Raw genomic sequence first — 26296 nt, forward strand, 5'->3', positions numbered from 1 at the left:
ATATATTTTTGCCTTCACTGAATGTTAACTTTTAAGTGCCTGCACCTAAGTTCTTGTATGTAAAAAATATTCTGACTAAAACATTTTTTTCTTGTTCTTGCCACCTATTTATAACAGAAAATGAGTGCTATTTGCAGCTGTTTAAAGTGATGTTTGGGTAATAACAGATAATAACTGATTTAGTATCTTAATTTTGTATGATTTGAGATTAATTAACTCCCATATGCTAAAGCTAACAACTAACCAAAGTGGGACCAAGTCAGGTTTTGATGTCCTCAAACAACTCCAGTCTCAAAACTGTAAAAGTGAACACAAATGTTATGATACAAACTACCATCACAATTGTATTTAATTTTTAATACTGTAGCTGAGCATATCTTGTCATAGAAACTCTGTAAACACTTTTTACCTTACAAAACCTTTCCACATATTTGTTTCTTACATAAGACTATCAACTCCATGCTATCCCTGACTCCAGTGTAAAGAACTACATACTTCAACAAAAACAAACTTTTAGAGTTGAAGTTGTGCAACTTCACTGTTGGAATCAATTTGAACAAAAATAAATACAAAATAGTGTTGAAGGATGTATGTTGAAAATAAGTTGCCTTTAGTATCCTTTATAAATACAATTTGCTTTGTAGCAATCTGCAGGTGAATGTTCAAGTTCAAAATGTTTATTGCAGAAAAACAAAAATAAATGTTAAGACAAGTTACTGCATCACAGTAATCCCACAAAGTCTAAAGTAAAATTATAAATGCACAATGTGAATTAATGGATTTCCTCCCATATTCATTAAGTGGCCTTTTTTAATGACATTTTAAAATATTTCTTACTTTCTGTGAATTCTTCTAATGGTTGTCTAGGCTCTTCAATTTATAACTGAGCTACTATGAGTTCCACATAACAGATCTCTCCTTATCACAAGTCTTTTTATTTTTCACTTTATTGGAAATGAGTTGGTGAACTTCACCATTTTATATTCCCTATTTCCGTGTCATTATCTAAGTGTCACTTCTGTAGTTGAGCTATAGAGCAGCTCACAGGATAAGATCTCGGAGCAACATGAGGGCAAAAAGAGGGTGGATGATTATAAGAGCAATTAGGGGCTTCAGGGTCTTGATCGCTGGAGTAAGAATGAAATGAAAGCCACCGTTGCTCTGGCTTTTTCTTCACTACATGTTAACTTTCATGGATCCATACTTTTAAAGTAAATTCTGTCATATGTAAAGAAATCCAGGAACCATTTTTGAGTAAATATTTTAGCCTGAACCTATATGGATTTTGCAAAGCTAAAGCATTCAAAATTATCAACCAGACTTTACTGCGTTCACAAAGCATGAAAATATTTAGGTTAATAAATGAGGCAAATGTGCTGAGTGGAACAGTTTTAGATTTTTTTCCCGTGGTGCTAATAAAGATCTGCTTTATTATTAATTTTACTCCTCAGAAATTAACCAAAAAGCAGACAAAATCAAAAAATGTAGATTTTGCATTTTGCATTATCTCTACAAACAGACAATTGGTGAAGATGGTAAAATGTGTAATTGGTCAGAAAATAAATGATCCTTTTGTTTACAGTATCACAACTGAATACTAAAAGGTTTGATAGATTTTAGAGTTGCACAGTTTATCATATAGCAGTTATCTTTGCAATGTGTCATGTGACATGTGTCCACTTTTAGTAGCCAAGATGCTATGACCCACAAGGAATGGTGAAGATGTCATAATGAAAGTAACCAGCCCAGAGAAAGGTTGTGATCAATATTTCCATCTTAATAATCAGCACTAGCATCACTATTAAAATTTTGTCACTTTTCAGTGTGCGATTATTTTATAGTAAAAGTAGTTGGCTGTTAAAAAATATTTTACTGACACAAACAAATCCTTAATGTTTTTCCTTAGTCTGATATGAAGCTGTAATTACAGCTTTACTCTGAAGCTTCGATGCCATATAACCTAACTGAAATATTAGATTACATAAACCTAAAATACACTGAAATACTAACCTGAATGTTTTTTTCATTGTGCAGAACATGCTTAAAATAACCAGCGCCGATATGAGTTTGTTTCCCAGAATATATATTTTACACACAAAGCAGCTACATTCATACACACATACATACAGTCTTACATTCATACAGATACATATCAGTTTATTGTTTTTTTTTCCTTTTATTGTAAAAAACAATTTGTTATATTATTACTTTTATACTGCGTTATACTATTAGGGCTAGGTCACTGTTAAAAAGCATGCGTTTTTTGGTTGTGGTCAGATGGTGTGTTTGCAAGTAACTCAAAGTGCACGCCCCAGGTTGCTCTGAGGTTTGAGTCTCCACGTCGCATTAAGCAGGAATGCAGTCCAACCAAAATGCATCAATTAGCAAACCAAACAGCTCTCCAGCAGTCTCTCTCAGACTTCTGTTGCTCCAAGGAACAGGAACCAAGAACTCTGAATTATTTAACAACCCATTTTCGTATCCATAATTATTGTATTGCACAGATGTTTTCTTTATTTTTATTTGCCCTTTTATTCATCTCTCAGTTTTGTCTCTTTGTTTTGGGGAGTTTTGTCCTTTCATCCCCTATTTGGTTTCCAGTCCTGGTTCGTCAGTCCGGTTGGTCCAAACATTAGTAATCCATTATATTTTCAGTTTCTGTATTCCAGCAGTATAAGACTTCTTGTCCCTCCCAGCCTTTAATAATACTTGTTCATAGTCTTGTTAAGGTCCACTTTTTTGATGCTAAACTGGGAGGCTGGGAGGTGATGGCATCTAGTTTGTGTACATTACATCCAACATTTCCAGCTGAAGTAGCGTTTACTCAGGTTTAGAAAGGTAAATATTTGGGAGAAGGAAGGAAGGGATGGAGTAGTAGCTTGATTAATTATTGAAGTCTTAGTCTTTTTGTGGCCATGTGACTCAGTTTGTTGCAACAACTACAATGGATCCCTCCTCCGCCTCCTCGTCTTTCTCTTCGAGCGATTGGACGACACAAGGGGTGACATCGAAAGGTATCCTCTCTAGAATGGGTTCTGCAGGCTGCGCTGGTGTTCCTGGGCTTGAACCTCTTGTCGTTGGGGCTTCCTCCCTCAGCGGGGATGGTGTTAAAGAGCATGGCTCTGGCTCTAAGGTCAGTGTTATCTCCTCTACCTGTAAAATGTAATCAAGGTAATTTACAATGCCATGTAATCAAATTTATTAACATTTTAGCTGCTCTTGTGATATTAAAACTTTTGACTAAATGTTTTAAGGAAAGAAAAAGTTTCAACGAACCCTTGTCAGTTCTTCTTCCTCTTCGTGTTGCTCCAGGATCCCGTCGGATTCAGGTTCCGGTTCCTCCCCCACCGTCTCTACAACGCCTCCAACCATGTCAAGCATCTGTGCACTCAGCTGACCAACGATTTCCACCTGAAACCAGATGAGATTACTGATTCCATTGAATTTAAACTTTTGTTTCAAAGTGGTAGCAATTTAGTTGTCATATTTAACATGTATGTATATACTTCATTTTAAAACCCCAAAGAAAGGCAAGAATATGCAACAGAATAAGTAGGGAAGAGGGGCAAGCAGTTTCCTGTCGCTACCCAGCTTGGATTTCCTATGCAGGGCATCAGGGATAAACAAGACTTTAATGGATGCAAGAGGTGCAGATGCTGAATCCAAATGCCTCAAGTCGTAACCTTGCAGACTTTTAGACATGCCATCATGGAGGCCAGGATGATTTACCCAGGACTGTCCCACAAAATTCATCAAATCCACTTCAAGTTGCCATGCAGACCTTTGGGAGTTTGCCATGCAGACCTTCATCCTGTCTCCTACCTGGAAGACATCTCTGGCAGTTCATCACTCACTGCACTACAGTTGTGTGCTAAATAGGCCTGCTGATATAAAAAACCCAAACCAATAAGACAAAAAAAAATTAGTATATACATACTCTCTTTACCTTTGATGCAGTGTGTCCTTGTTCTCTGTCAACCCTGTTCTGTCAATCCTTATTAAACCATCACCTATTTTGCAAATATAATCTGTTCATTTTGAGTCAGCAGACAAACACATATCTGATGGGCCTCTACCTGCGCAGCCCCCCACAGGTCCGCTAGCCGGGGGTGAGTGGGAGGACAGAGGCTGTGGATGGTGCTGTTAGGAGTGGCTTGGAGGGAAGGGGAGCCACTGTGTAGCCTGTGCTCCAAAGGCTGGAGAAACGAACGAAAGGCAAAGGGACAAGCAGAAGACAGCCCAAGTTAAGTTAACTTTATTTCTATAGCACATTTCCACAATAAGGCAGTTCAAAGCGCTTTACCTCATAAAAACATAATAGAGGGACCAGTTATGAAACAATCTCTAGACATTCATCAAAATCATCCCGCAAATATATAACAAGTTTATTATCACTGTTCCAGTTATTATTATGCTGAATTCTGCTTCTCCATGTTTGGTTCTGGTTCTTGAGATGCAGAACAGACTACAACTAAAAAAATAATCAGGATAATACTTGCTGTTTCTGTTAGAAATAAAAGCAATAAAATTATGCTATGAAGTTTTGTTTGAATTGATTAGGATTTTCTTATGTCTACAAATTTGCTTTTGTGATTTTAAAGAAATGTTAGTCATCTTATTAAAGTGTGCACTGCATACCGGTTGTTGGTACTGCAGAAACTGTTGCTGCTGGTATTGATGAAGCTGTTGTAGATGCTGGAGTTGACTTTGTTGCTGCAGTGTAAGTTGAGCCTGGTGCTGCTGAAGGTAACTGCCAACCGTGCCCTCATACCCATCTCCAGGGGTACCTCCTGCTCCACTACCACCACCTGCAACACCCACAAGATGCCTAATATCTTGTGCTCACACAACCATACATGTGCTTGGAGACTAATTTAGTACAAAAGGTTTTAAGAGGGTAATTAATCCTTACCGGCAGCCATGATGTAGGAGCCTGCGGCAGGTGAAACCACGCCCGAGGGCTGGCTGGTGATTGGGTCCCAAGCATCAGAGGAAGACAGGCAGTACAGGCCCTGTGAGACGTAGGTGTGAGGCCAGACATCTGCAGAGGAGTGATGGAGTACCTGGTCTGTTCAAAGATGCACAGAAACATGGAGAGGTGAGGTATAAACAAAAAGACTGTTCAGAAGGGGCGAAGCAATTTCATTTATTGACGAGATTTACTCCCATTGACTTTAATAGGAGTGTTATTGACCTATAAACATGTTTGTTATACATCAAACACGTGGACGTTGTGGAAAACCGTCTCCTCTGTCCAATAAAGTTGTAATTGTTGCTGTGTTTATGTGCCGTACACATGTGTGTAGTTGTTTTATGCTAAATGAAGCCTCACAGAGCCCCATATGGTGGCGTTAATGAAAGCAAAGCTGCAGCGCTAAGTCCTTGTGCTAACCTACAAGGTCCCGCAGGGCTTAGACAAAGTTCTACACTGCTAAACACCAGTGAGAAAAGAAATGTATTCCTTTCACAGTGGCAGTTGGCATAAAAGTCCTGGTTAGAGTTGCAAATTCATCACAGATTATTTTGGAGTAGCTAGAACCATCTGTAGTTATCATAGAACTCCTTTATTGCAATTATGTAATGGTAGTTTCTTTGATATTAAGTAGGGTTTTCTAAACCATCTACTTTTTTCTGCTTTATTAACGCCTTAGGATAGAGCTAAATCACAGCAGTGCCTTTTAACTTGAGCCCATCAGTTTTTAGCATAAAGAATGCTCTTCAATTATTTGTGTTATTCTCATTGTCCTTTATATTTCTAAGTCAGTTCTCTCACACAGCACATGTTAAACCCCATCTGATGTTTCAGAAATGACAGGCTGTCATCCGGATTTGTCATTTGGAAGTTCCTGACTAAGTGCCCTGCAGGAGTCAAAACCAGAAATGTGCAGCAATGTGGCTGACCTCCAAAAATACTTGACTTTTGGCTAAAAGTGTGACTGATGGGGCAGCTTTTTAGTTTTTAACACTCGCATTCAGAAATTTAATGTGACACCAAAGACATATGACTAAATAAGAGATATTTAAAACTATGTTGTTTTCCTCACTGTAGGAGCATAAAATCTGTTATGTTGGTGCTTAAATTCTAGCAGCCTTAAATATAAAGACTTGCAGGGATTTCCTAAATGTAGCCTTTAATTGAGAAATTTGGCATAATTCCATCTAAATATGCAAATAGTAGAAATGAAGAAAGATGGACCCAATCAAACCTTTTTGTTGGCATTTTTTGACAGCAACAAAGTACATAGTTCTTACTTACTCACTTATAACAGTATCACACAGATTTCAAGCATTAATATCAGCAAAACGTCAAGCTAGTAGCAATAATGTCACAAAGACATATGGCATCTGGGGGAGTACAGGCTTGATGTTCAACAGTAATAATAGTATTAGGACAATTAAATGTATTTGCTTATCAGGAAAGGACCCAACTTACAAAGTACCTGTTTCTAATTCCAAAGATGCTGTTCACTGGAATAAGCAAATTGTGCTGAATCAATAACTCTTTACAAAATCTTACATATCATATATAACCTTATCAAGTTTGTCTGTTAACTTAAATAAATTCATACTGTGAAGGTGCCTTAACCTTAATCTTGATCTGTTAAACTGCCAAGATGAAAATTCGACACCGGCATGCCTATGGTTAATTCCCTCCAACACAGCGGGTATGGCTCGCCTCTGGCTTAAATGCCAAAGATTTAAACTGACTGTGAACTTCATCTGAAATGTTCCTGTGGCCAAGAGCTCCAATGCAGTCAGCAGCTGTGTGGGTAGAGGCAGCAAATGACTCTTCATCATGTTATACTCTAAAACCAGCTGCATTTGAACACAGTTCCAAAGTGACTGCCTTTGGAAACTAAAAGCAACTGATGAGCCTGTTGTCATTTTAGACCAAGAATCCTCTTGGTAACTAAATACACTCTCTCTTCACACGATAGTTTTTATTAAGGCTAAAACTACTGATGTTAAAGATATTTTCTGATTATCATATTTAAAGTTGTGCATGAAGAAACAATTCGTCAACATTACACTCGCATGTGAAAATGACTATAAACAGATGAGCAATTATACAACTATACATCTTTGAAAAGCTAAGTGGAGCCTCTTGCACAACCAAGAAGAATGCAGCAAGTGATTTCTGGATGATTAGCTAACAACAAAACACTTATCTTTTCCAGCAGCCACTGTATAGCGCATACAGTGGGGAAACCAGCAGACCAAACCTGGAGGTCTGCTAGGGTTGCTAGGTGATGGGCTGGGCTTTGCTCCGGTTGCTAAGTGAGGGACTTTGCTGCATTACATTCAAAAGGTTTTTGAAACGACTCATTTTGCAAACATCAAACATCATGAACCTATTGCCAAAAAAATCAATTTTTTGACACTACTTCTACCTAAGTAGAAGTAGTAGACACTACACCTACCTAAGCTTTAAAGCCCATTTACCTCTGCTGGTAATACTCTCCTGGTTGACCTCGCTCAGGTGAGCGACGCTGCCCTGGTTTGAGCCAGCTCCCATGCTGTCTCCATCCATCGAGTTCCAGCCAAACAGAGTTGCCTCAGAGATTGCAAACTGCTGCATAATACCTGTGGAGGGTACAGAAAGCCATCGGTACAAGCTGAGAGGCAGTAGGATTGATGTTAAATAGTGTAACATGCAACAGTATGATGCCTTATCTTACTAATTAGAGCAGGAGTGCGTAATAAGAATCTCAGACCCTGTATTGCTAGTGCATACAGGTGTTAATTTGTAATTAAAGCAACAGAGGTAACAACAGTCATTAACATGGAGAACCAGGCAGCTTTGAGAGGCGTGAAGGAGAATATAGAGGGGAGTGTTTACTCCAAATGGGAAATCAAGATTTGTTGAAAACAAGTAAATGTAAGGCTAATCAACCAGAATAACTTATTTCACTAGTATATTTGTGAACCATATAAACAGCTGGTCTTGAATATAGTCAATATAATACAATCACCTGTTTCTAGACATTGTATACTGTATGAATAAAAGTCAAGGTGTTTACCTGCTGCAAAGCGAGCCTCCTTCTCGCCATCACTGAGGTCGCTGTAAGCATCGTTTTCCATCCTCCTCTCCTTTTCCCGCTGCAGGTTGGCACGCCCTGTGGTCCCTAACGGCCCTTCTGACGGTGTGCCCCAGCTCTGCCACTCGATCATGTGGGCAACCCGACCCTGGGCCATGGCAGTGGGCTTGGTCACCTTGTCCTTCATTGACCGTGTCACACCTACAGCAAGTTTGAGGGTCGCAGGAGTCGCAGGCCAGCAACAGACACACATAGACAGAGACACACACACACACCAGACACACACACACATACACAAACTGTCAAAACATCTTCTGGCCCTCTGAAAAAAAGAAAAAAACTACACCTCCAACTGAGGCACGCGGAGGAGGTAGAATGAGGATGAGAAACTGTAATGTAGTGGATATTTTTAATCCTAGAGACTATGACAGAAGATGTCAGTGAGGCATTAAATGTACTGTAATGCATGAACTCAAGTGACAAGGTGTGAGATGATCAGTAAAACTCAGCACCTACTTTGCAAAGAGTAAAAGTGTGCTCACTCTGCACCAGTAAGTCACCTCGTTTTTAAAAAAAGTAGATTAGCTTAATTCACTTCTTTTTTATGCCAACAAAAGTTAAAGCAGTTCAGTAAAAGGCAGGAGCAGCTGTGACTTGAATGGCCTGTTCAAATGCACTGCCACTGCGACCGTCACATGAAGAATTACTTGAGTAATACTGCAACTTAACCAACAACATCCTAGCAAACTCAGTTCTGTCAATGCATATGGTCACTTAGAAAAGCCTGGATGTGGTGGAGGCTTCTCCTTTTTTAAAGAGAGCCATTCCTGTCCTCTGCCACCTTGTGCTTTCTCAGAATGAAATGGATACACATTATCTAAGATTCTTTTTATGGGATTTTTTAATTTTTTTATGAATCTCCTTTTTTAAAAAGAAAAAAAAATGATTTAAATGTTAATAAAGTTTGAAGTTTCAACGTAGACTTGTTTGAGTCAGTCAAACTGAATTAAACTAAATTAATTTAGTTAAATCTAGACAAATTTTAACAAAAATAAATTTAACTGAGTTAAACTTGTTTAAAATCCGTTTTTCTGCATTAAGATGAACAACAATTATATTTGATGAATTCATATGCTTTCTTTTGTCAGTGGAAACCCAAAAATTACTAACATTTTACTGTGTGAATAGACTTTCAGTTCCTTAAAAATGGTGCACCGTTCACTGATTGGCGTAAAATATAACCATGTATTGATTGCCTGAATAGAAACTATCCTTAATGTAACTTGACCTAAGGAGAAGCCTATTTGATAATGCTGGTGCAGCTCCAACATTTCCGAATGTAGTGATAAATTCATCATTCCAACAAACCCCCAGAAAATATTGTATCAAATTTTAGGTTCATATTTTGCTTTCTTAAGGAGAAAAAATGGTTCCCTCTTAAATTTTTGTCCAATTAAGATGCAAGTACTGGATTCAAACTAGGGGCATGTCCTTTAAGTCAAATGGGTACAGAGTGGATGATTGATAGAAAAAAGTAATTAAAATCAAGCAGGCATGAATAAACAGAAACAGAGCTTTGGAAATGACTCCCCAGGTCCATGGGGCAGGTTTCAGGCTGAGCTATAAATAGACACAATTGTCCCCAAAGACAAAAAAAAGCCAATCTCATTTGAAAATCAAACTCTTACTGCGGAGCCTAATTGGGGGGTGGAAATAGAAATGGAGTAAATGGGGATGAAGAATGAAGGAGAGTGTTGGGGTCTTGGCAATTGAAATGATTCTAGGCACTGTTACGCAAATCCATTACATTTCTTTTAAATACACTAGACATTTTCTTTTGTTACAAACACTTTAAGATGCTACACAATGCCAAACACAGAGCGCTACAGTCGGAAGCAAAGAGCACAAGAGACGTCACAGAAGAAGAACCAACCACTGGTAGTCACAACACTGCAGCGACTTCACAAATATTTAACACCAGCACCAGCACTGCCACATTACAGTACACTACATTCCCCAACACACCTGTGGTGATGCTTCATAGGCAGTTAAAGTAAGTTATATCACTTACTTTAGTTTCTTTGAAATCAAAGACCTGATTGGATTTCCATCAATGACTCTGACATGTGTCATTGACGTCAGCTGTTGATATCAATGAGAGAGAGGAGAAAAGTAGGAAGTGATATAGGAAGGGGCACCCACAGGGGCGGTCATGTTGGTTCAAAGCTCCTTTTCCTCCTCCTGGTCAAGAATGAAGTCGTCTGTTGAAGCAAGGCTGGATTTACAAAATCTGACATTTGTTGCTAAGGTTAAGAGATCATTTATGTGCTTTCTTAGTGTGTGACAGGTGGTTATTTGCTCTATCAAGCACTCTAAAAAAATACTTTGAGATTAAGGTTGATTTTGTGAATCAGTATGATAAACCTATATGAACTTATCACAGCTTATATGTGTCCTCTATATGTTTTTCTTTTGTAAAACACTTTGTTTTAGTTCAGTAAAACATAAAATGTCTCAAACCCTTCAAGATATTACTTAAGAAATTTAAAATTGAGCAGACTTGTTGAAACTGTTTTCTTGATACGTCCCATTAAGAAGCAAAGTTTTAGCTCTAGGTTCCCACAGAGTTCTTTCAAATAAACATAACACAATGAGAACAATGTAAAATAGCGACTGTGAATTCCCAAAGCATAAAATAATAACTTAATTCAAAACCAATTCATTATTACTGTCAAAAACAGAAACATGAAGAAAAGCAAGTACTTTCTGTGAAATTATGTTTTGCATTATTGCATTAACTCTTACAGTATTGTGTTGGAAATGGTGCACAGTCTTATAGCTAAAAAGACACAACCTATGTTCAGTGGTCCTGGTGCTGTTTTTGGTATAAAGAAGGGAAAGTAGTCACATCAAGTCACATGAAGATGCAGCACTGCAAATGTTTCCAAAAACATGTTCATGGAACTGGCTTGATTATTACCGTAATTTCCGGACTATAAGCCGCGACTTTTGTCTCACTCTGTCGACCCTGCGGCTTATACAACGATGCGGCTTATTTATGAATTTTTTTCTAACGGCCAATAGGGGCGCTGGAGCAGAAAAGGTAAGCGTGAGACAGCTGGAATATATTTGTAGAGGAAGACTAATGTAACGTTGTGCTTTGTGCATGAATAAAATTAGCTTGAACAGACCCTCATCATGGAGAATGCAAGAAGAAATGCATATGATGCAGCTTTCAAGTTAAAAGCAGTCGAGCTGGCCGATAAAGAAGGAAACAGACACTGAGGAAGAAGACTTCCATGGTTTCAGTGCACAGAAGGAAGAGGATGATGGCTCTCCGTGACTTTTAACCGTATGTTATTTAAACCAGCCCTGTTAGTGTTGTTTTGCTATATTGCTGCTGTTCAGAAAGAAAAGCTACTTCATATTACTAAAACTTTAAAAACACTTTCTGTGTACCGTCTTTCTTTGTAAATATCTCATGTTTCAATGTAGGCACATGCGGCTTATACACCGGTGCGGCTTATGTATGTACAAAATGTGTTTCCTTTAAAAATGTAGGGGGGTGCGGCTTATAATCAGGTGCTCTCTATAGTCCGGAAATTACAGTACATTTTTAACAACATTTTAAGCATACTTAGATCTTCATCAAGTCAAGAATCGAAAAATTTTGATGAAGCCATAAGAAACAAATTGCTGAATTTAATTGTTGAAAGATAATTATGGTTTAAATTTACAGCTAAATTTCCATATCCTCTGTGCTTTGTCTTTTTCTCTTTTTGTTGCTTTTCTTATTCTCCTTCTTTTGTGATGGAATAAATTTATCTCTTTAGCAAAAAGTAACTTTATTAACTAACCAAGACAATGCATCAATCAGCATTTAACACATGTGTAACTGCAAACAAATAATTGAAATTAAATTGAGATTAGATGAGGTTTGTTTGTTTGGAATAAATTTACTGACATTTAATTACAGTTTGTTACAGTCTAACTACAACACAGATTTGTTGTAAGATTGTGCTAAATAAACATTAAATAATTTGAATAATGCATATACATACATATAACTAGTAGCACAGTGATGTTGACAGATGATTACAGTTAAATCTGATCGTAAGGCGATTATTTAACCGTAGAAACCAATAACCATTTGAGTAACACACCAAGAAACAAGAATAATCTTTTACACAAATGAAAGCTCAGACCTTTTCAGTCAACAACAACTTCACCCTTAACCCACTGTGGAGCATGTGAAGGCAACATGGGGGCTGTTTTACCACCTACTAGCACAGACACACACCTGACACACCTGTCAGAGAGGACTTAGCCAGGGCACCAATCCCATAGGCGTTGGCGGACTTCCTCTTGAGTCGAGGCAGAATAGAAGTAGTATCCTCCATAGACAACTAAAGAAAGAAGGGAGGAGTAAAGTATGGTTGAATTCAAATGTTAGTGAGCAAAGATGTGAAAATGGGGGATAAAGTATGAGGAGTAGTGAAAGATGTCGGTGATAAGATAAGGAGATGGAAAATCAATGTGACATGGAAAATGACAGAATAAGAATAGACAGGAAAGATGAATAAGAGAGAGGATTTAAAAAGAAATTGGGGTGAAAAGACCAGGTGATTGAAGATTCAGAGAACAGTTTGAAGGAGATGAAATAACAGTGGAGAGAGGTTACTGGAAGAAGAATAAGAAAGGAAGGTTAATTATTTTAGCACATTGTAAAATGAATACTATCATCTTTGATTTAAGAAGAAAATCATATGACAGCTAAAGGAGCACTGACGAAGTAAAAGATACAGCAAAGATTTGAGTGAACACACTTTGTATTTAAAATACATCAACCCCAATTGAAGAAGGCTTCTCTGCATAGAATATTATTAAAGAGGTGGTGCAAGTAGTAGTTGTTAAAAGATGCTAAATAGAGAAATAACAGTGTAGCAGGAAATGTTTGGACAATACGGAGAAATTCACAGCAACATTGACTGTGAATTGACTGGTGATTGGATCCAGCCAGTTTTTAGCCTGAATGTTTGGAAACTCAAAAATCTAGTTTTTTTTATTATTATTTATTATTATTAAATACACCGTACCACCATGCATAAGCATCATCAAGTATAGTGAGGTATTTAAAAATAAAGTCAGCAAATGTACAGAGAAGTAAGAAGATTTTTAAAAGAAAAAAATCTATTCTCTACAGCGGCGGTTTTCAAAGTGTGAGGCGCGCCTCCCCTGGGGGGCGCCAGAGCACTTTAGGGGAGGCGCGGTGCGAGGGAAAAAATAAACCGGAAAAGCTATCTGCTTGCTGTCTACTGATGTGAGAGAAACGTCTTTTACGCACACGATCAACTCTGTGGATTTAGGAAAAAGTTGGTACTGTGGGTGGCGTGTGGAGCGGGGATCAGTGGAAATGTTTCCCCCCTTAGAGGATGTTTTGGCCAGTGACGTCAGTAACGTTACTGACGTCGGACCACTTTTTTCAGTAACCAGTAATCTAACGCATTGCTATTTCAAATCCAGTAGTCAGACTACAGTTACTTATCAAAATCATTTTTGCGTTACTGCGTTACTATCTTCTTTAGTTATTTAATCGTATTTCCTCTACTCGTCTTGTCGAGTGACCGACGTCTCTATGCGACAGAAATGTAAACAATGGAGGGAGATGCGCATTTTGTTGGTGGAAAAACTGGAACTATTTTGAGTTTCTGTCGCCAAGTCCGATTATTATAAGCGGCTTTGGGCTTGTTTATTTTTCTTAAGTCGCTTGCAAATTTAACGAGTTGCTGGTTGCGCCTTTTGGGCTCGTTTTTGAACGTGAAGTTACTCATTTGGGCTTGGAAATAATCAGAGACTCATAATAAATCCCAGAATTTGTCCGTCATTAAGGTAGTTTTAGTCAGTCTCTCTCTGTCCATCATTTCCCGGTTGATCGGTCCCGCTGTGTCTTTGTTGATGTCAAGTTAATATATTACCTCTGAATGACGTCGAGTTTCGCGTTGCGCTCCAGAAAACTGCAAACATCGAGACCAATATGAACAGCGCAATAAACGTGAAAACAGCCACGAATGAACGTGTCCGTAGTTGGCAATAGTTATAATGGCAACTTAACATCATTATAATTATTAATATTAAGATAAGTGTCACAAATCTGTGCAGCCATCTGAGCTGTGGAGCTGCAGGAGGAGCTCTGTGCTGTGACACCAAATGCAGGGCCGTAACACAGAACCTGGAGGCTGGGGGGAGGGGGGGCTTTAAAATCCTTAGAGTTTTCCAGACAACAGTGGACCACACAAATTACTCACGTTTTTTATTTTTTGTACTGTTTTTTTGTACAATCTCCTCTTCAGTTCAACCTTACCAGTGGAGACACATTGTTGATGTTACCATTATAAAATAGCTTACAATTAAGTATTAGCAAAGATCAATGTGATTTTCACAGGAGGCGGAGCGTTGTTGTTAGCAGCTGCTGAAAGTAAATAAACAGTTACTTTTAATGTAACTTAGTTACTTTCCAAGTCAGTATTCAGTAATATAACTAAGTTACTTTTTCAAGGAGTAATCAGTAGTCCGATTAAAGTTACTTTTTCAAAGTAACTATGCCATCACTGGTTTTGGCCAGAGCGGGGCTGAAGGTGGAGTTTTTACAACGCCCCCCACCCACCACCTTCGGGGGGGGGGGGAGGCGCAGCAGGCATTGTGCTCCTTGGAGGGGGGCTCACCCTTTCATACTTTGAAAACCCCTGCTCTACAGCTTATCAAGAACTTTCTCTATTTCAATCAGTTTGTCAGACAGGAAAAGAGAGCAGGATGTAAACCAGATAACAGAAAGGACAAAGTTTTTCTATTTTACCCTTTGAGTTTTCAAGCCTTCTCTTTCATGACACATACTAGATTTGGAAATGTTTTCAAAATTCTCCAGGTAAACTAACGACATACAAAACTAGATCAGAATTAACCACGAAATTCTGATCATTACATCTTTACTTATAATAAAATCTTGTATAATTAGATCTTGTTTTTCCATGGATCTTCTTCAGGGTAGAACCAGATATTGTAACCAACTGCATCATCATAGCTAAAAGTTAATTTCGGAGTAAAACTAAACCTGTTAAGTTGCCTATGAAACTGAATGTTACTTAACTCAAATAAAAATTTTGGTTTGGAAAAAAAATATGGAGATTGTTGATAAAATATTAGTCACATTGAGAAAGTCAATGTGACTAATAAAACATGACACATTCCAGCTGTTAATCGTAACTAATCTTACTAAAAAACAGAAATTAGAGCAGTAAACAATTACAATTTTGACTATGATAGATTGATTAATCTCGTTCATGCTTTCTGAACAGTGACATTTTTTTTCTTTAGACATTTCTATAAAAACACATATTTTGGTACTTTACTACACCTGAGGATGAACATACTAACAAAAAGTCAATACTGATTTCTGCAAAGAATCTGCTACAGTTTATCATACCAGACAGGGTTTTTGGTTCGTTGATTGTTTTGCAGTAATAAAGCCAGTGTTTCCAGAAGAAAAAAAAAATCCCAATAAGTGTTTTGCTTACATAAATTAAAAAGGAAATACTTGTATTATTGTCATAACATTAAAAGATAATGACTATGAAAGAAATTGCCAACTTTTGCTTATCTGTAAATATCACAAGAAGAAAGTCTCTTATTTACCATAAACATATTCAATCGTTAATGACTGTAAAAAACAACTGATGATTGGGTTTGTTTGTAACCCTGTGGTCTTTAAATCTAGTATTGACATATATGTTTACTACTATATTCTTCAATCACATGTTTTACATCACCTGACTGACTAACTTAGTCTGAGATCCAGCTTTGCATCTGGACAGTGAGACAGCCTCACTGTGCAGCCTCACATGATCTTTCACAACACAGCAGCAAATCTACAGCAGGATGACTGAATTAAAGAAGAATCAGACAACGACACAAAGCATACCACTAAATTAGTTACAAACTGGAGTGGTCATCCACAACAAAGCTCTGATCTCAGTCCAATTGAAAGCTTTAAGATGACCCAAAACATTTGACCCAAGTCATACGAATCAAAAGGTAAAGCTATAAAATATTAAGTGGATATAAGCAAACTCCTGAATTTGAAAAATAACTTTTTTGGGGGAAATTTAATATCAGACATTTGGAAGAAAAAAATCCTTTGATAAAGCATATCTACTGTAAATATCTGGTGCATATTGTTATGTATGCAGCATCTCATTTGACCATCTCTTTACTACATGGATAATCGGACATTCAGCTCAAAACATTTGGCATTGACTAGACAGAGTTACTGTTGTGGTGACATTTCTTTTTATAAATATATTATAAAATAATTTATAAGTATTAATATTTCATGTTTTGTTGCTCCCTCTCTTCACTTTGCCAAGCAGCTGATATTTAGAATTCACTTGTAAAACATTTTTTGTAAAAATCTTAAGTTCTCTATCTTAACATATTGCACCAAATGGTTTAAACATTCCAAACAAATTCTGGTTTCTCTATCCTCCTTAACTTTACAGTCAAATTATTCCTCTCCTTGTAATATAAATGTTATTCTTCTTAATATCTGTGGAGGTTTATGTTTGTCAAATATGTTTTCTATTTTTCATGTTTTCAAGAATAACATGACAAGGTTTGGTTACATCACTGAAATATAATTTGCTTCCATGTAGCTTTGAGACAAAACAAATTAGAGGTGGACATAAATTCTGCTGAAGATACATAAACAATTGCTTAAAGGTGCACTTTATCCTGCTCTGCTTTCAGTGCAACTGGGACTCAGCTGTGGATGAGATAAGCCTATTACAGCCTCTTATCTGTGATTCTGTACATATGGGAAGTATATATTGCTTGCAGTATAGTAGATTAGTAGAGGACTAAAAAGGAGCTGAGAATTTACAGGTGGAAAACGAAAGAAACAGGGATAAGAGAGGGGTGGTGGCAAAGGGAGATAAGACGGAGAGGAAGAGTGGCAAGAAGGAGTGGACGGATAAATAAGTAGGCTGTCGACTTATATTCGTACAGCTCAAATTCAGGTAGTTGGTGAGAGGTGGAGGGCAAAATAACAGGAGGTTTAAAAAAAAGGGGGGGGAACATTTATACTAGGAGACTTACATTGATTCCTTCCCAGGAAAACTCGGTATGGCCATGCTAGGAAAGAGGGGATGAAGGACAGGAAGGAGAAAAGTACAAGGAGAACGTAAGTGCAATGAGCAAAGGAGGGAAGACAAAGATTTTAAAAGAGGGAAAGTGAATTTTACTAATTCCTTTTGTCTGGAATTACAGCAGTCTGAATAGAATATGAAGGTATTTTTAAAATATTAAATTGGCATTTTATTATTGTGCTTTGCAACAAATGCATTGATGTAAATAACCTATTTTTCACATACTAAGCTTGAATAATGCTTGAAGAACCTTGAATATGGAATGTTTTTAAATTATGCCAGGGTTTTAAATTATAAAGCAATATGCAGATTAATTTTATGACATCTCACCACATGCACCACATTATGAATTGTTTCTTCTGTCGCTTCTCAATGCACTTCTTATGCACTTCTTGTTACTGTGCACTATTTTATTTTTATATTTGTATCATGTTCGAATAAATTTCATTTCATTTCATTTCATTTCAATCAGTATTAGCAGAAACCTTTTCATCAATTAAAGTAAAAGTATTTTGTCTGTTGGATCCAAACACACAGGCCAGCCTTCAATTGTCATGTGTATCTTTGGTTCAATTATTGTCAAGGATTTAAAAAACTAATCACCCCCTTTGTTAGTCCATGAATAAACTGGTTTAGCAAACTTGTTTAACAAGTTATGCCACTTGTTGAACAAGCCTGAATACCGCCAGGCATAAAGAATTAAAAAATCATCTAAACAGAATCTGCATGAAGTCATTTAATGGAGCTCAATAAGCATGCTCATGCTGAGGATAAAAATGTAAAAAATGATTAAAAGTTAAGTCATCAACATCCATTAGCCTAGAATGGTTTTCAAATGTATTGAAACTCCATTATCAGCAAATGGAAAAAATATGGAACAGTGTAACAAAATTACTCCAAGAGTGGATCAGTGCCTCTTCCACGAGACCGTAAAAGAACCAAAAACAGCATCTGAATCAACAAAGAGCTCACTTCAACTAATGTTCATTATTCAGCAATAAGAAACCCACTGGACAAAAATTACATCAATGGAAGAGTTCCAAGGCAAAAACCTCCTCTCATCAAAAACATAAAAAGCCCTGTTTAACATCAACCAAAAAATAACAAACATTTTTGGGCACCACAAAGACTTTAGAGAAAGTATCCTGTAGATTGACAAAACAAACTATTTACCTTTTTGGAAAATATGAGTCCAGTTTCTTAAAACTAACAGAATTTCAATAAAAAAGGAAAATATATCAGCAGTAAACTATAATAGTGATAGTGATAGCCAATGCCTGTTTTGCTGCTTCAGGGCTTAGTTGATGGAATTATGAATTCTGCTGTCAATCCGAAAATCCTGGAGGAGCATGGCTTGTAATTGGCTTGTGATCTTAAGCTCAAGTTTATTTAGGTTATGCAGCAATGGTGCACCACTGAATAGTTGCAAAAGAATAAGAACAAAATGAAGACTGGACCTTAATCCAATTGAAATGTTGTGGTATGGCCTACAAAAGGCTAGGAATAGGTGTGGTCACAATAACTTTTCACTCAGGGAAAGATTGGATTGGATAGCTTTTCCCGGTTATAAATTATATCATTCTCTGAAAATTGCATTTTGTATTAATTTAGATTTTTTGTCACATCAAAATCTAATGAGCTCTCCTTTATTAGAGTAACAAAAGGCAAGAACAGAAGCAATGCTTTGTCACAGCCCAATAGTTGGAAAAGCATCTTTCAGAATAGCAGGAGTGACAGAAAAATGTGTAATGAATGAGCCTTGAAGAGACAGAGCTTCCATGTTGCTCTGTCTCTCTTTTTCTCCACACCGGCCACAATGTTTAGGTAACCAATGGAGACCACTGATTGGTAACTGCATCACCAGGGGCAACAGCAAACGTGATGTGTGGCCCAACATGGAAACCATTTGTTTTCTGTCCACATTTACACACAAGTACATGTAAAGTAAGAACACACACACACACACACACACACAGAGAGAAATTAACGAGCTGTCCTGCACATTCATCACTTTATAGCACTTTGCATTCAGCACAAGCACAGAGGACTAACACCTTAACCTGTGAATGTTGAAAACTAGAGGATTTCAGCAGATGCAGCAAAAAGTGAAGTGTTTTTATACTCGTAGTCTTAATCTTCTGATCCTTTTATTTTACACTCAGGAGCTTCTCCAATGGCACAGCCGGTTCACTAACAGATTTTGTCCATTCAGAGCTGCTAATTATCAACTACATGACAAGTAGAATGTAAAATATCCTTAACTTTATGTCAAACTATTTATGGCTTCAGGTCAAAGGTGCTGACACAGCTTTTTAATGTTGTGTTTTGATTGGTGATTCTTTGTACATTGTGTTTTTGTGTCTAATATGTTGTAACGCACTTTGAAATGCCTTGCTGCTGAAATGTGCTATACAAATAAAATTTGATTGATTGATTGATTGATTGATTGATTGATTTTTACCACATTGATATGAAAATTTCAATTTTAGTCAATTTTGTTTTCCAAAGCAATCCCTTCACCCGCAACTAAAGTCAAAGTTTTGGATTAGACCCCTTTCTCTGAAGATCACTTTGTCTTGTAGTGATTAAACTCCATTGATAAACTCATTTTTGTTTCTGTAAATCTGAAGATTTTCCTCAGCAGCTGCTTGGCAAAGACACTCTAGCCCCTCATATCCATCATGAATAATTGTCAAACTGGGTTCAACTTGTTTAAAGGCAATACTCCCCTGATTAACATTTTTATCTGTGCTCATAGTCCAGGCATGTCTGGCAAATATTAATCCAAGGACAAGTGAAATGAGGAACCCAGAATTAATTGTCTTTCTGCAGGCTCCCTTTGCTTTCTGGGAAGCTTCAATGTAAAATTCATGTCAGAGATGTTTGTTTTTCATAGTGAGTCAATGAGGAAAAAGAATTAATCCATCTCTAACAAAAAGCATCCCCTGAGATGGAAGGAGATTTAACAAAGCCTAATAGCTGCCATAAGTCACCTCTGTGGGGGTTTGTTCCTCGCATTCACATGTGTACTAATGGGATCTCGGAAAGATGTGGGGAATAGTTTATAGTAGTGCAGTAAACATTAATGTAATTTTTTATGATGGTTGTGTGGCATTAAAATAATAATACACTGTTAAAAACTGGTTGATTTAATAATTAAGAAAAGGTTTTTATGCTTCTTCCAAAGGATCATTCATCTGTTAGACAAACCAGGCAGAAATTCATCAATTATCAATTCTGTTACCCTCTTAAAAAATCAAAACTGTCAGTGCAGTTCATTGTCTGAGATCCATAAATGTCAGAAGTACATTTCGTGGCAATCCATCTGTCTGAACTAGAGTCATCACATCCCCACTAGAAGTCTGCTTTATATTAGACTTTAATATTAAAAATCCCGCAGGCAGCAGGATGAGCCTTGAATTCCTAAAATCTCTGCTGCTGGTCTAGTAGTCAACGTGTCCTTGGTAGTAATCAATTACTCTGTTAACGTCTGACGATAAATTATTGCCTTTCCATGCTATGGAGCAGAAAACTGCAGCCATAAGCCTTGAAATCATTCTGATAATTCAAATCCAACACAGTTCAAGGTCAGTGTGCTGTTTTTGTGGTTGAAGAAATTAACAAGTGAGAGAGAGGGAGGGGTTTCAACCACAATTTCTAATCATAAGGAGATATCTGAACTCAATAGTCTTTAGCCACAACAAGGACATCTGACTCAACACAGTGTTCAGCTATTAGAGTAAGTCATGACTGCTTTGTAAATGTGTGTAAGTACATTCTTCACACAGACTCCCTCAAGTAAATAACAGTCAAACTCCACCTTGCAGCAATGCTAACAGTGTATTTTCTTAAGTCAATGAGGGAAAAAGAAGTCTCTGTGGGTAAAACTTGCTTTCATTCAAATTCAACAACATTGCCAGTCTCCCAGTAAATTATTTTTTCAGCTCGCCATGAACAATCACAACTTTACACTGTTCATTTGGGACTCCGGTTAACCACAGTAAGAGCACTGCAGGACTCACTTGTCCCTGTGTCCATCATTCAACCTTAAAAATAAGACTGGACAAAAACTGCTGACCAAAAAGATAACCAGAATACCGTACCTATAAAAAACATTTTCTGTAGACTGATGGAACAACAAATCAACCTTTTTGAAAGAAGTGAGGCTGTTTTGCAGTTAAAAGACCTGGACAACTTTCTATCAGTGGTGGAGGCTGAATTCTGTTTTCTATCAGAAAATCTGAGAGGAGACTGTCCAGCCTTCAGTCTGTGACCTTGTGCCCACACTTGGGTTATGCAAGCAAGACAAAACACACCAGCCTGTACATCTCTGAATGGCATGCTTAAATTCAGTGTGGACAGCACAAGACATCTAAAAAAAGAAAAGTTAAGCTCAGGCTCTTGCACAGGTGATGTAGATATATGAAGCTTTTGCGAGCAAATCTCATTATTGTGATATACAGATTTTTAATAGTATCTGATGCAAATATCTTGGACATCCAGACCAGACATATGTGTGAAAATGTTTATTCTAATGGAAAATAGCTATGGTTGCAAAACCATAATGAAATATTTAAGACATGTATGTAATATTTGATCCAGATTTATATTTTAAAATATGTATTTTATTATTCTAATGGATAAAACTCAAGTTACAAGTCATCGTCAATATAGGATTATGTAAAATATGATCCACTTCAAGGTAAAAGAGAAAAGGAAGTGGTTAATCCTTTTATTTTACTAACAAAGCACACACAAAACCACAGTGGTGGCAGTAAGGATGGCGATCTTGAATTGTTGTTTTTTATGTTTCCAATTTGTATCATGTTGCTATTTTTCACATAATAATGTCTTTGAGCCTGTTTGCACTAAATCTATGTTATCAGTCAGTCTCTAGTGTTTGTTTGCCCACAAGTGATCCTCAGCTTTGTCAGGGTCTGAGTTATGTCTCTGATCGCCTGCATTTCACTCTGTCAAATCCCCACAACACCTGCTGGCCTTTTTCTCTCTGCAGTTCTATAAATTACACACAGGAGAAATGTTTGTGGAAGTAAATGACTTGAAGGCTGCTTTCAGATCAGTCCTAGGGACAAATGGCACTCGATCAAATGGTTTATTTTCCTGCTTCTGAAGAAACTAGAATGCCAACGGTGAAGCAACAATTTAAACATGTATAGTGTTTCAGTGGTTCTCTTATTTCAGGAGGTTTAAATGGAAGGAAGGAGACAGAAACAACTATTCAGTCATTGATCAAAGGTAATTTCAGAAGTTTAAAAATATTAGTCACACAGTGCCTTGTAAACATATTTGTACCTTTTTATTTTCTTTCACATTTTGTCATCTTACAACCAGTACTATATTTTTATACAATATTGTATATTTTCACAATCAAAATGATTATGGAAAATAAAAATAAAATACTTTTTTTCATGTATATATTTAAAACTGTGTCATGTATATCAATTTCAATACGATACCCCTAAATAAAATCCAGTGCAAAGTGCCCTTCATGCAAAACATGAAGTGTGGAGGAAAATGTAAACTACACATCGTGAACACAACATGTAAAAATGAGTAGTAGCCCAGTTAAAATCCTAAATCTTGTTGAGAGCCCAACTGAGCTTGAGCCATTCTGCAAAGAAGAATCACAAGACTTACTGTCTTTATGTACAAAGAGGATGGCGAAAAAATCTGAAAGACTTGCAGCTGTAAAAATAAGTGTATTTTTCTCCTTTTACTTTACAATTATGCATTACTTTGTGCTGGTCTACCTAAAACGCCCCCCAAAATTAAGTAAGGTTTGTGGTTGTAAGGTAACAAAAGTTGTAAAAGTCTAAATACCTTGTAAGGCTCTGAATGCATTTTAGAATGGAATCGCTTACTCTGAAGCCAATTTGTCAGAAATGGCAGCAGTCATTCATGAAAACACTGATATAAATGTTTCTGTTTGCTCCCCTCCCAGTGTCTTACTCTTCCTAGTCCTCCATCTCCCTCCAGAGTGCACCGCTGAGAAGTGATACATGGCCCAGTAATAGTCTGGGCCCAAGGGAGAGCAGCTCTGTGGCTTTGGTAAGAGGCTATCAACAAAGACACACCTTCTCAACGAGTCATGCCCAGTCAGTTACGAGGACGCAGTCATGCACTCAGGAGAGCACGCAGGTTTGATTAATACGGGTGTCTGCAGGGTGAGGCAAGTGCTATCAACCCTTACTCTTCTCCTTTTTTCACATTTCCTCACTCAGACACATTCAGTGACTCAGCAGTGTAAGGATAAGTCCCAATACTGCTCTAAAGCTTTAATTTAATATTTAAGAAAGTGTAAACACTGCAAATATTTAGGCCCTTTAACAACTAATCTTATAAAATAAAAAATAAATAAAACATTGACATAAAATCTTTGATTTTGTCATTTTATCTTTTTGATAGGGAGCTGTTTAGTTGTAACAGTGTTTCATCAGGACAGTTATATCACTGTTGCAATCAATGTCTGTACTACATTACATTATGAAGCCTGTTTCATTTCAATGAGGCACCAGAGGAAAACAACAAGATTAAATAAGAGAAATATGTCATATCAAATAAATGTTTGAATCTATTTCAATTCACTGAGAAGCCAAAATATTCTGCAAAGTTTTAGTTGAAGCATAGAAGTTGCTCATCACAAAAAAGAAATCTGTCATTCAGGATATCAGTGCAAATCACAATTAGATCTCTCACAATAAAAAAAAACTTTGCTAAACAATATATTGTCCATGTACTTATTGAGATAAATGATATTGTTGTTTTGAGACAATTTTCAAATAGTATATTAATAATGGCATAACAATGCAAAGTTACCCTCTCAAAGACCAATAAACTTTAATTTTGTAAAAACAAAACTTAATATATACAGCACAACTTAAAACAATAAATAAAATGGAAATAAAACCACACAAAATCGAAACAATGGAATATAATGTCTCAAAATTGCCCTTCAAAAAATATTAATCATCAGAATGAAAGTTTTTGACATAATTGATCATGTGATTAATTGATTTATTAATTTATTGCTTATTGGGATAGGCTTAATCACAATATATATATAAAAATTTTCAAATCCTAAATATTTTATTTTAAATGTCAATTTTAATTTATGATTTGGACTGTCTGTGTATCAAATGTTTTTCTTTCTTTTGTCAAAGACAATGGCAGCCACCCAGACAAATCGAAGCAGCTACCTCATAAACAGCACTGACTCAGTGGCTCAGTGGTGGGTAAAGTAAAGTAAGGCAGTGAAAAAAAAACATGGATGATGCTCAAGAGTGACGTCCAAAAAGAGTATAAATTGGAAATAAGCTTTAGAAAAACATGAACGTTCATCCTAGACCTCAGAGAACTGTCCTTTGTTGCCTGATATAAATTACTACAAAGATTGACAGCTGTCTTAAATACGCTACCTTTCCCGAATTGCTTCTCTGAGGGCATTGCTGAAAACTTTCCTCCTTGCTATTGTGGTAACATACACCTCCAGTCTAGACTGACAAACTACTAACACTCTTACTTTCATAAAGGTCATAGCACTTACTGATGATCATGTATGGTAATCACATACTCTGATTAGCAGCCTCTTGCTGCCACGTTTCCTCTTAAATCCTGTAGAAATAGCGATGGTGTCCTTAATTTTTCACACTCAAGTTTCCCATTTAAACTTTATTGTTACAAAAATAATCAAACTGTGAAATTTGTTGTGTCTTTGAACATTTGGAGGTAGAATGAAAAGAAGTTAAAGCATGGTTAAAACCAGATGATTATTATTATCCCCTCACTAATAAAACTCTTTGAGGGGGTGAAATCTAATTTTACCATCACATTATCTTTATTTTCAAATAATTGATGGGCTGATCAACATAATACTCAGTTCAATTCAAAAACACTTCATTTATCCCAAAGGGATGTTTAATGTTGTTGTCACTCATTTCACCAAGGACCTTCAAAGAGTGATTGGGATGCTGATGATTTTTTTTACAGAAGATGTCCTAGATGACACCATCTTTGTTGGCAAGCACTGCTAATTTATCCTAGTTTGCTTTTAGTGCTTATTTTGAAATTTTTCTCTGGCCAAATGGTTAGAAGGCTTGCCATTGAAATGTTGGAGTTGGGAATTTAATGATTCTAACTTCTTCCTTTTCAAATCTGGTATTTTTGTTAGTACAGGTATTATTGGAGCTATTAAAATGAAAAAACAAAACAAAAAAACACTTAGCTGGAATGGCTACTTTCACAGCTGCCCAAAAGTGAAAAAAAAAATGCCTCCAACCTCACAGCATCCAAAACAGGAGGAAAAATGATGAAAAAATTAGAACTAAAGCATCGGTTTCTTCTAGATGCTTCCACCATGAGCAACACAGTCCTAGAAGAAGTCAAAATAATGGCTCAGAAACAACATATCTTTGCAGAGCAAGACAATTTTGTATTTCAGCAAAATTTGTATGTTGGAACTGTTACATTGATCTTTGGTCCATAGTCTTCATAACAAATATTTACTTTCTGCATTTTCCAGAGGCATTCTGAGCTTTTCCTTGCTCACATCAAGTGAGAGTTACAAGACAAGTTGCCAGTTCCTCACGTTGCTCATATGTGCAGTCGGACAAGCATTCACACCTCTACCAATTAGGAGTCATTAATTCATCCTGGTGGCACACTTTGGGGAGAAAGTCGATAACATGCAAACTCTAGCCAAAAAAAGGCTCTGAGTCAGCAGCTGTCGTCAGTAGAAGGATTCAAGCTAAAAAAAAGAAAAAGAGAAAAGCTTTCTGGAGAAAATCCATCCATCCATTTTCTGTACACCCTTGTCCCTTAGAGGGGTCCGGAGGGGTGCTGGTGCCTATCTCCGGAGAAAATCATAGGTAATAAATATCATTATCTTCAGAATTTCTCCTATTTCATCATATTTTGGAGTTTCCTTTCCTAGGAAGTCAACAATATGAAGACTGATATTGAAATAAGGGACATCTCATGCAACAGACTGAAATGGGGCCACTGTGGCATTACTGCATGTGCCTTTAACCTGTTGTATGCCAT

General features: G+C 36.9%; 1 protein-coding gene across 9 annotated transcripts in view; it reads right to left on the bottom strand.

Annotated features, from left to right (window-relative positions):
* Positions 1-117: 117 nt before the first annotated feature.
* LOC122843130 overlaps positions 118-26296 on the bottom strand; it is a 52966-nt gene continuing 26787 nt past the window's right edge. For 2 of the 9 annotated variants that reach the window (XM_044137654.1, XM_044137653.1), the window contains exons 3-11: positions 17187-17222; positions 12340-12445; positions 8022-8240; positions 7444-7584; positions 4913-5068; positions 4639-4808; positions 4077-4196; positions 3277-3411; positions 118-3153 (exon numbers count right to left, since the gene is read on the bottom strand). In XM_044137654.1, the coding sequence (XP_043993589.1) occupies positions 2923-3153; positions 3277-3411; positions 4077-4196; positions 4639-4808; positions 4913-5068; positions 7444-7584; positions 8022-8240; positions 12340-12445; positions 17187-17222 (1314 nt within the window). In that variant the 3' untranslated portion in view covers positions 118-2922. Of the gene's footprint in view, positions 3154-3276; positions 3412-4076; positions 4197-4638; positions 4809-4912; positions 5069-7443; positions 7585-8021; positions 8241-10110; positions 10159-12339; positions 12446-17186; positions 17223-26296 lie in introns of those variants that run through there. The other 7 variants (XM_044137657.1, XM_044137656.1, XM_044137659.1 and 4 more) reach the window with 5 other exon arrangements.

Source organism: Gambusia affinis, linkage group LG14, assembly GCF_019740435.1.
Source record: "Gambusia affinis linkage group LG14, SWU_Gaff_1.0, whole genome shotgun sequence".
Classification (NCBI taxonomy): domain Eukaryota; kingdom Metazoa; phylum Chordata; class Actinopteri; order Cyprinodontiformes; family Poeciliidae; genus Gambusia; species Gambusia affinis.